An 11,590-nucleotide genomic window follows, 5' to 3' on the forward strand; every position below is an offset into this window, starting at 1 on the left:
CAAAATAACCCAAGACAAATAACTATGGTCAAATTCTATTCTATGTATTTTTAAAATAATGTTATGTGATCTATGCTCCGATTTTTTAACCTCACAAATACAAAACTGATTTGAAAATATTTATGTTTTGTTGAGAAACTAATTCAACCAAAGAAGTAATATCTTTGAATTCAACCTATCCACCATGGGTTCTAAATTACCTCTTGTCGTTATATTAGGGGCAACAGGATCAGGTAAAACAAAATTATCACTGGAAATTGCCCAGAAATTCGGTGGAGAAATAATCAGTGCAGATTCAATGCAAATATATAAAGGACTTGATATTATAACTGCTAAAGTTACCAAAGAAGAGCAGCTACTTGCGCCGCACCATCTCATTGATATACTTGAACCTGAAGAAACCTTTACAGTTATAGAATACAGAAATAGAGCAAAAGCTATTATTGACAAGTTATTTTCCTGCAATAAAGTTCCTATTGTAGTTGGTGGAACAAATTATTATATAGAATCACTTTTATGGAATATATTGGTGGACGACTGTGGTCAAAACCTTAAAAGAAAATCTTCAGAAATATTCAGCAAAGAGTATGATTTATCCAGTCGTGAACTGCATAACCAATTGAAACAATTAGATCCAGAAATGGCAAAACGGTTGCACCCCAATAATAGAAGGAAAATATTGAGATCCCTAGAAGTTTTATATGATAAGGGTAGAAAACTCAGTGATATTTTAAATGAACAGCACAGTTCAGAAGGAGGTTCCAAAACAAGTGGAGGGTTACGTTACCCAAACTCATTGATCCTATGGTTACAGTGTGAGCAAAAAGTGTTGAATACAAGACTAGATAATAGAGTAGATGAAATGGTTAATGAAGGTTTAGTAGATGAACTCCTAAGGTTTCATAGGCATTTTCAAAATCCTGATTATACAAAGGGAATGTTTCAGTCAATAGGTTTTAAAGAATTTAACTCTTATCTGAAGCTTGAAGAAGCACAAAGGAGTGAAGAGATAGGAAAGAAGAAATTGGAGGAAGGTATAGAATTATTGAAATTAGTGACAAGGAGATATGCAAAGAAACAAATTAAATGGATAAATAACAGATTTTTGGGTAGGACCGACAGGGCTGTACCACCAATTTATGGTTTAGATACTACAAACGTTTCAGAATGGATAGAGAACGTATCCACTAAAGCGAGTAGAATAATAGATTCTTATATAGAGGGTAGCCCATGTCCTTACCCTGCATTACCAAAACTAGAAACAGTTTCAAGTCCAAATGTAGATGATGATACATACAATTGTGAAATATGTGATAGAATTTTTATAGGACAGCTTCAATGGAATTTACACTTGAAATCCAACAAACATAAAAAAATTAAGGAAAAACAGAAGAAGATGAAAAACAATGAAATATTACATGAAACAATTGTAAGTAATGGGATGTGACAATTATTGATTTACGCTTAAAAAACAACTGAATGAACAGGGTTAGAATTATTCCCACTTTTCAGTATTTGGGGACTTGTACATTCTTGCATCTTTTGTTACGAGCATTCAGATTATTCGAATTACGCCCTAGTTAGTTAGTTTCCATGAAAATGGTGAATCTGACTGGTTCTGGATATAAACTGATTATGAAAAGGAGAAACAATATTTTATTGAAAACGCTATATTTTTCCTTCATTCAGATTATCGCAAAATGAAGATATAAAACTTTTATACCATAAAATCGGACAATCATTGTATATTCTTCTGATTTTTCAGCTAACACAAGCAACAGCTGAGAGCCATCTCCAACAGAGGGAGATTGAAAAACTAAGGAAAGCTTCTGATAACAGATAACAATGGAGTTTGACTTCATTCTTACTCTAATATAAAAAATATAAAATTTTATTGAATTCTATGAATTAGGGCATCTCTGTCTAGTATGACCTGGAAAAAATTATTCATAATATAATTTTGTTCTCGATTCTGAAGCTTAACAGTCGTAATGAAGATGTGAATAAACACTGGAAATTATATATATTGTGTTTACCTTCCTGTCCACATATTCCACATTTTCTCTTAGCTCTAGGTTGATTGTTCTTATCATAAGGCCTATTTCGAGGTTTATTGTTTCTTGAATTCTGTGTTCTACTGCCTCCGCTTGAAGGGCCCCCTCCACCTCCCCCACCATCCCAAGGATTGTCATCGTTTCTCGTTTGTTCCACCTAGAAAAGTATGAGTTATCAAAATTAAGATTTTCCGTTAGTCCTATTTCACAATCAAAATTTGAAATATTGGAAGTATTGCAAGAATCTTTTATCCTTTTTCAAATTATACCATTAAATCAAAAAACATTATATGAAAAAGCCACCCTTTTTTTTGACAATGAATCGTCCTGTTAATTTTTTCACAACTATTCATTTATACCCTGTATATTTTTGGCATACCAGGCGTTATTTTCGTCCACACTTCCTTATATTCATGGCGAGTCTGTGACTTTTACTTAGAAGAAAAAGAACTATTCTTACATCATCAGCCCACTTGAAGAATCTACATCCCTCTGATTGTGGTTTAGCACAAGCGTAAAATTTTCTGCCATGGTTTTCGTTTTGTTTCATCACAGTACACAATTTGGCAGGTTGATTACATCTACATGTGACGATCCCACTATTAGTAGGTGTATCCATGTTGGACGTATCAGATGATGTAGATGCCGCAGCACTATTCTGTTGCCATAAGAAAAAACTGCAGATGTTGTTAGGGCATTTGTAAAATTTTCTTCCTGTAAAAATAGAAATTGTTGAAGACACAGTTGGCAAAGACCATTTTGTTTTATGCAACTATTTGAAGAACTGCTTCATATATACAGGAAATAAGGAGGTGAGGTCACTAAGATATTACAGTACAGCAACTATAGTGTTCTCAATTCTTATTTAACATCTGGAACATGTGGAACAAATTCGCTATTTTTAGACAAAATTTATTCGTTAACGCTTTATGCTTGTTCAATTTTCGTATTTTATTTGGAATATAAGGCCTATTTTAGTGAAAGGTACCAACAATTCAACATATACAGGGTGAGTCTCTGACGCGTACATAAACATAATGGCACATTTTTGAGGTCGAAAGAAATACTTTTTTCTTTACTATTTATTCCGATTCAGCCAAGATAAAAATATATAACCGTTTTAAGTTTTCATAATGAGCTATGCCATCTCTGGAAAAACAAAAGGCTTTATCCCCATAAAGTTGAAATGATGTGTTTGAAATTCAAAGTTTTGAAGATATCTATTCAATACTTAATATTGCTGAAACATTTCGAACTAAACATCATTTACAAATAGAAGCCCACTGCGATGTTACTATCATTCATTAAGACCTTGCATAATTCGTATAAAAAAAAAGTTTAGTGGAAGAAAAATGAGAAATCCAAAAGTACAGACAGATGGAATTTGGAAATTTTTTGTTGAACCGGACCTCCATTTGTATCTTAGATAGGAGAGACATCTATGTATTAACAAGGGGTTATTAATCATTTCAATAATTACTACTTAAGTAGGACAGTTACTCACTCAGTATTCTAGTTTCCAATCTTTTTACTGTAGATCGAATTCCTGACAACCTGTACAACCAATCATAAAATATCTAAAAATCTCACCTCTGTTTTCACCATTCTGACAAGTCAACAAAACTGCTGCGTTATTACATTGACAGACTATATCGGTGTTGGAATCACCCTGATTCCGAAGACTGTTATTAAACGATTGTTGTACGGGAATCGTAACACTTGTTCTTCCTGAAGCATTGTTTGACGATGTTGGAGGATTTGGTGCAATCCAACCACTACTGGATCTTCGAGTATCTCCTTGTAAACTGTCTCTAGGTTGTAACGCATTTCTTTCAGCATTAGAATTATTTGTTTCTGAAACGAAAAAACACAGGCTGGAGTAAATATCTACCAAGGCACACACTATTCCTTTTCTATAAGAATATCACACTTACGTCTCCTCACTGAAGATAGTGGTATGTCTAATGATTCTAGAACATTAATATCACAGCCACCTATGCAAACGACAGTTGGATTAGGTTCTCCTATGAAAGGATTCTGCCTGAATTTCATTTTAACTTTTTTTGTGTCTGGTCCACACTAAAAGTATAATTTTTATGTTTAAATTTTTGTATTAGTGTTGATAATAATGTTTTTGACCGCTAGCATGCAAAACCGTCCCATTTTAACTGTGTTAAAATTTAGAACCAGAGTAGAACAAGAAATATCCACAAAATATCCCATCCAAGCTGGGTCTGATTTTATATGGATTATACACCTCAGACCTGCCAACAACTGCAGAGACAATATAGAAAATAAGCAGATGACACAATTATTTTGGCAACCCAAGAAAACGCTACAACAGCGTCTGATCTTGTACAAGAATTACTGCATTTAGAAAAGCTGCAGGCATTATTGAGTAGAAAATCATTTTCATCAGCATAAAAAACATAATAAACAGTGAATAAAACATACACACCATTACAAAAAAGAAATCCCATCTTGTTTTTTCATTTGTTGGATAAGCAATGATAAATTTCAAGATAATACTCACATTATTACAATGTTCATTCAATACTTCGACACTTTCAATAACCACAGATGGCCATGCAGCATTCCTACAACGGGGGTAACCTCCACAAGACAGATATTTCCCAGCTCCAGTTTTTCTATTCCTGCAAGACATAGCATCAAGATGAAAGTAAAAAACGTAGACAAAAAATTAATCCACCTACTTGAAAAATAAGAGATCGTCGCACTTGGGGCATTTTAAAACTGGTCTAGAAGAATCTTGTGCTGGCGTATGTTGCACTTGGACTGGTCTATCTCCTAATCGATTCGCCAAGCTCTGGTCGATTTCCAGAATTTTATTTTCCACAGTCTGGAAAACGGCCTTGTATTTGGCTATCTGCTCCCTTCTGACAGATTCTGCATCTTTTATACCATCACATATCAACTTCAGATCTTTTTCAAATTCTGCCCGTAAAGTGGGTTTGGCTAGTGAAACTTCTAAGCCAATGTTATTATAGCTGAAAATTTTGTTGGTATGTCAAAAGATTTAGATGTCTTGAGATACAATCAATCAACTTTGATTCAAAATTTGAAATTTTTTTGCAATAATGCCTAAACATAAACTAATTGCGGATGAAGCCAATAGGGCCATTAGTTTGGCTAGTGAAACTTCTAAGCCAATGTTAGTATAGCTGAAAATATTGTTGGTATGTCAAAAGATTTAGATTTCTTGAGATACAATCAATCAACTTTGATTCAAAATTTGAAATTTTTTGCAATAATGCCTAAACATAAACTAATTGCGGATGAAGCCAATAGGGCCATTAGTATGACCGAGACCGTCTTAATAATAATCAACGATAAACTGTCAAGTTACGCCAATTTTCCTCTATTTTTTATTTTTGAGAGTTCCCTAATCCGAAAAAACCGAAGATATGTTCGGAAATCATCTCTTACCCTTCAACCAAGCCCATCCCTAAAGTGCCTGGTACAAAATACGTATTCTCGTGTAAACCGACGTACTCCCTCCTCTGTATCTTATCAATATGTTCCGCATGTGTGGCATCAGTGCCAATTCCGTGCTTATCCATCAAAGCAATAAGTTCTGCTTCAGTTAACAATTTGGGTGGTGATGTATTTCCTTCTACCTAAAACAATCGACATCATTTGATGGAAGGCTCCTGATATTCAAAATTGAACGGTTAATCGACGGATGTACAGGGTGGCAAAATTCAATGGAACTGAATGGCAGCTCTGCAACCGATTAATGGCCAAAACCGTAATCCTCTATCTCCTTCTGTTTTCAAGTTATAAGTAAAGTTTCAGTATCATCGAAAAACAAATGTGATATTATACAGGGTGCATCAGATAATTTTTTTTCTTCAGCGCCCTTTATCTTGAATACTGATGGCATTACGAAAATTTTTGCTGAGCGAATCCCAATTATTTTTTTGTTTTCTATTTACCCTAGAGGCAGGGTCCCTTTTCTTGAAACATCCTGTATAATATATGTCATGTCTCCAATTGTTCTTCCAATAAATTGTTATTTCCGGTCCTTCAGCAGAGACATTTAATGAATTTTCATCAAAAATCATTTCCCAAATTGTAAAAAAATTAAAATAAATAAATAACAAAGTGAGAGATATTTCGCAAAAATGTGGAAGAAGAAGAAAGGAAACTAAGTCCAGAATAATACTCTCAGTATAACATCAAGGAAAAGAAGAGCCGAAAGAGAAACTGCTATAGAAAGGAAGAAATTAGAGCGAGAAATTGTCAAAAATAATTAGACCTAAAACTGATCAAAATTGTGGAAAATGTAAAAACAAGCGACTCCAGTTCTAAGCCCAATCGATACATGAATCGAACCAAGAGATCAAGTGAATAATAAACTCACCATATCCAATGTAGTAGGAGTAAAAGTATCCCCTTGTTGATAATTATTGATCTCTTTTCCAAGCCATTTCTCATATATATAAACGTCTAAATAGTTCCTTTCTAGGATAACTAATCCTTTGGCAGTGAATTTTTCATCGGCTATGTCAACAGTTACGGTCGTTTCGAAGCCCTGAGCATCTTTATGAACTGATGCCAAAAAATGTCTTACGACGTATTCATAAACGGCTTTTTCTTGGCCACTCAAACCAGGGGCATATTTTGTTGGATGAATTGGGGGATGGGCCTATAATTCCAGTAAAAAAAAATCGCTATTAAATGAACTGATGAATAAAATACCAAACTAGTTCAAAAATTTTGTCTATATGGCATCTTGGCCTGGTTGTTCCAGTTCTATTGTAATTCGAATGCGGCCAGTAATACCAGTAATATTGGAAATCGATTACCTGATCCGACTTTTTTCCGGCCCTTGGAGTAGGACCACCTTCGCTCAAAATACGTTGTGCAAATGATCCCCAGTTTCCATCATTTGTTTGCTGTTCCACAATATTGCTTAGATTCAATTCTTTAGGGTAAATATTCGTTTCTGTCCTGGGATAGCTGATGAAACCTTGCACGTATAATTTCTCAGCTATCGTCATTGCGGTTTTGGAATTTATTCTTAATTTTTTCGATATATTTTTTTCCATTTCCTACAAATAGATTCTGAGAAGTTTCGTTTATTTTTTCAACTATCACATGACTGTTTCTCACATATCACATGTGAAAGCCTGCAGAAGCGTGAAGCTTGAGCATGCAAACAGCATTTTAGAAGAGCAAAGATCAGGTATTTTCTGTGAGAAATGAAAAAATGCATTTCATGAAACACCATACTAACCACTGTGTCTAAAGGAAGTGGTCGCCATTTACTTTTGCTTTTACTTTCCACTGAATCTACTTTAGCTAAATTATTCTCCTTGCAGATATCTAATATAGCTTCACAAGCGTTCTTATCAAACAAACGATCTCTTTTCCAAATAAATTCAGTTGTCATATCTTTAATCTTATGATTCACTGAAAATGTAGAAATTTTAACTGACTAAATAATTAACAGAGTCTTAATATGTAAAATGTTGAAAATGGCTATGTAGTTATTTAGGGAAGAAAATGAAAATTCGAGATTCTCCTAATTAAATTTTTGTTTGAAAATTTGTCTTCTTTGAATTTTATTAAATGCTAAAATATAGAAAATTGCATTTCGCAATGTTGTCTTGAAAATGGCATCTGAAAACCAATTTTTTTCTCAGAAACTAGAAAACTGACACAAATGAAACTAACCAGACACTCTATGGGGGCAAGAAGGCAATCAAAAAATTCTTCGACAAAATAATGACGATTATACCTTCAAATTTATTCTATACACGAGTCCATAAAATGCCATTAAAAGAATTATTTCATTGACTTATTTGCAATATTCAACATTGAGATTTAATTTTATCCATGGCTGTGAAAAATTCATTGATATAAAATTATTCAGAATTAGGTATGAACTGAACTTACTTTTTATTTTCCAGAATGTTTCAGGAATAAAACTTTCTATTGACAAATATCGATCAACAACAAAACCCAAAGTTGGAAATTGACAAGATCCATAACTTATAATTTTATTAGCTAATTTTGTTGGAAAAGCTTTTTGCAAGCGGAGAGTTTGCAATCTAGTAAAGGCAGCTCCTGAAAAACAATTGATACCATTCAATATATTGCCACATAAAACTGTCTCTAATAGATGCCAAGTTACTTAAAGTAAAAAACCACAAAAACTGTAAAGGAAGTGCATTGAGGAAGCATTTCTAATTATTTTGCTTTCCATCCTGATTATCTCTTTACTAAAACTACTTTTTCAAAAATCTTGTGATGGTGTCTCAGAATGGAATGACTACTTGGCAAAAAAGAGAAAACATACTTGATATGATTGGCACAAACAAGCTAAATTTAGATGACCTTAGAAAGTGTTAACCCTTCAACATCTTCACCTTCTTCAAAAAGGCCCCTGGTTGTTGAAATGTAACTCAGATTGGGGCTTGTTTGTGACTGTATCATAATGTGTAACGTTTAACACAGAAGCAATTTCTACAAATCACAATTCTTTATTATTATTCCTTGTTTGAAGAGAAAACTCCAAGGAATTTCAAGAAAAATACATGCACCTCCCATAATATCCTTCAACAAATTCGATGTATGTATACTTCGTGGTGATCAACTGCCCACAGCTGTTCAAATATAATTGAAAAATAAATCATTTGCTCCTCTGAGCATTGGTAAAAATAGATTCAGAAAATAACATTTGAAAATTATCCCTCCAATTCATGTATTTTTACCATCATAATGAAACTACAAGCTCCAACAAAGGCACTGAATCTCTTCAACTAATAGCATCTTAGACTAGACATATCTAGTACTTGGCAGTCAATGTGTTAATAAGATAGTACTTTCTGTATCCTAGGCTTACCAGTTCTTAAGTCTAATTCTTTTCTCACATTCACAGCATCACTTATGTTTTTATTGGGTTGTCCTAATGTTGATAAAGCTCTAAAAATTGAAGGCCCAGTTATCTCCGAGAATTTGGCACGAAAGACAGAGATATTGGCTTTAACATCTTTACATACTTTTATGATTTCAAAACCAATATTTTCCCCTTCTCTATCACAATCCGTCCATAATATAAGGCCATCACAGCTTCTTATTTCCCTTTCAAGCGTTTTCTGAAAAAAATCCTCTTATAACTGCGCAAAATAATAGGAAGAATGCTTACTTGGATGTTTTCATAGTCTTTTATGCAATTTTCTTGAATAGGAGCGTCGAACAAGTCTGAAGCATTACATGACTCCCAGTTACGAAAAGATGGGTGGAAAGAAAAATCTAAAAGATGACCTGACACAGAAGTCATAATCATTTTAGCCCTATGACCAAATACTGTTGCTTCAAACTCATAAATTTTGTTGTATTTGGATAAGCCTTCTCTCTGCAACACAAAAAAGATGGAAACTCTAGCTAGAAAAGAGCCTAGATCAATGAATTTCCAAATATCTCACCCTATTAGAGGCTCCTTTGGAAAGAATAGCAGATATTCCCTTTGCTGCATCATTTTTTTCAGCAACATTCAAATATCTCATTATTTTTTTGGAATATCTCCTTAGAGTAAATAAAGATATTTTATGCGAAAGAAGAAAACCCATAAGCACTCCGTGAATATTTATATCATTTTATGTTTATCATAAGGCCCCCATTAAAGATGAAATTTGGCCCCAATTTGAACCTATAACAATAACAATAACAACCTAACCTAACCAAGAAGAAACCTAACTTAACCATCATAGACCATAGATCTAAATTAAAATTATCATTTGTCAGTTTCTGTCAAAGTCAGCTGATTCGAATTTGAAATGACCTTCACCTATCAAATCAATCTAACCTAGAAGAACTTTGAACTTTTGAACCAAATAATTTTTAGGGCTTCTGTCCATTTAATGCATTGTCATATTTATTCGTAATGATGCTCAAGGGTTTTATTTCGGATAATTACTTAAGGCATTCGTACCCAATCTTCACAAGAAAACTGTCCTATATACAGGGTCAAGAGCCTGAACGTCATGTGAGAGAATACTTTTATTATATAGATCATCAAGGGATGGTAAGCTCGAAGAAAATGATGATAATGCTTCCAAATTTATAATAGTTATTTTTAGACGATTCCAAAATGAAAAATTTCACATCTTGCATCAAAGAGAAAAAATTTCTGCGTTTTTTTTTCAACCAACTGAAACAAAATGATACGAATAGATACACAGAATTTCCTTACCTGTCAAAGTGTGGGAAAGAAAGAAATTTCGTCAGGTGTGACGACTGCCCCTTTGTTTTCACCCATATTTTAAAAATGGAACTATCGAACAGTCAACCTGAAATGCATTTAGCCTATAACCATGCAAATTCTTTATTGACATTGAAATTCCAGCCAGATAAAGTTATAATGCTACCTGAAACTGGAAGAGTTTACCACCCAGCTCCAGATAGAGTAGGTTCAGTTGGGTTGATACAATCAAAATTAGCTATCATGTTAAGTGAGTACTTTCATTTTGGCAAAGGTGAGAATAATCCTCCCACAATGTTTACATTTATGGGAAAGACATATGTGTTGGATAATACATGGTATCAAAACAAGCATATCTCATAGTTTAAGTAAAAGTAAATGGGGTGTGGAATTGATAAAGCAAAATATTTAGTAGTATGTTTTACAAATCTATTATTCCATACTCACTATAGTTTCTACCTTATAATTGTTATTTTAGTAAGAAAGTAAATTAAATCTGCATTCATGTGATACTATTACTCTTAATTTAAAGAACCGTGGAAAAATCATCTCTTTATTGTGCTTGAATTGGTTATCAAAGATTGCCAATTGCCATCTTCATACAAACCCAGAATGCAAATCAGTCACAAGTCCAGTATCCATTATTGAAAAGAATTTTTCTACAGAAAGAAGAGTTGCTCTTTCAGAATATGTATCACATTTCCATCTACGGTTACTTTTATCGAGGGATAAACGACTGCTGCGAAAGCTGACTTTTGAAAAATCCCGGAAAAAATGGGTTCAGTTGAAAATTCATTAAGACCGAACGGTTGCACCTAGATGGATGAAATTCTCAGATTTATTACTAGAAGAATAGCTCTTTCAGAATATGTATCACATTTCCATCTGCGGTTACTTTTATTGAGAGATAAACGACTCGAAAGCTGACCTTCGAAAAATCCTGAAAAAGCTGGGTTCAGTTAAAAATTCCTCAAGACCGAACTATTGCTCCTAGATGTATAAAATTCTCCGATTTATTACAAAAAAAGTTGCTCTTTCAGAATATGTATCACATTTCCATCTACGGTTACTTTTATCGAGGGATAAACGACTCGAAAGCTGACTTTTGAAAAATCCCGGAAAAAATGGGTTCAGTTGAAAATTCATTAAGACCGAACGGTTGCACCTAGATGGATGAAATTCTCAGATTTATCACTAGAAGAATAGCTCTTTCAGAATATGTATCACATTTCCATCTGCGGTTACTTTTATTGAGAGATAAACGACTCGAAAGCTGACCTTCGAAAAACCCTGAAAAAGATGGTTT

General features: G+C 33.7%; 3 protein-coding genes across 3 annotated transcripts; 2 read left to right on the plus strand and 1 right to left on the minus strand.

The window, feature by feature from the left end:
• The first annotated feature begins 78 nt into the window (after positions 1-78).
• On the plus strand, positions 79-2,022 carry LOC123316687 (tRNA dimethylallyltransferase). Its single transcript, XM_044902879.1, has 2 exons — positions 79-1,429; positions 1,766-2,022. Exons 1-2 carry the CDS (start codon positions 185-187, stop codon positions 1,841-1,843), a joined length of 1,323 nt encoding a protein of 440 aa, XP_044758814.1. The 5' UTR covers positions 79-184; the 3' UTR covers positions 1,844-2,022.
• LOC123316686 (DNA topoisomerase 3-alpha) lies at positions 1,655-9,760 on the minus strand. The gene is made up of 15 exons (XM_044902878.1): positions 9,509-9,760; positions 9,229-9,438; positions 8,926-9,178; positions 7,977-8,147; positions 7,315-7,490; positions 6,884-7,129; positions 6,439-6,723; positions 5,502-5,692; positions 4,769-5,062; positions 4,588-4,708; positions 3,989-4,133; positions 3,645-3,908; positions 2,515-2,768; positions 2,037-2,211; positions 1,655-1,933 (listed from the first exon to the last, which is right to left on the minus strand). Exons 1-15 carry the CDS (start codon positions 9,650-9,652, stop codon positions 1,902-1,904), a joined length of 2,961 nt encoding a protein of 986 aa, XP_044758813.1. The 5' UTR covers positions 9,653-9,760; the 3' UTR covers positions 1,655-1,901.
• A 100-nt stretch (positions 9,761-9,860) lies between these two features.
• Positions 9,861-10,794, plus strand: LOC123316688 (UPF0598 protein CG30010). The gene is made up of 2 exons (XM_044902880.1): positions 9,861-10,107; positions 10,153-10,794. Exons 1-2 carry the CDS (start codon positions 9,967-9,969, stop codon positions 10,645-10,647), a joined length of 636 nt encoding a protein of 211 aa, XP_044758815.1. The 5' UTR covers positions 9,861-9,966; the 3' UTR covers positions 10,648-10,794.
• Positions 10,795-11,590: the final 796 nt, after the last annotated feature.

The sequence above is a fragment of the Coccinella septempunctata genome, chromosome 7, assembly GCF_907165205.1.
Source record: "Coccinella septempunctata chromosome 7, icCocSept1.1, whole genome shotgun sequence".
In the NCBI taxonomy this organism is placed as follows: domain Eukaryota; kingdom Metazoa; phylum Arthropoda; class Insecta; order Coleoptera; family Coccinellidae; genus Coccinella; species Coccinella septempunctata.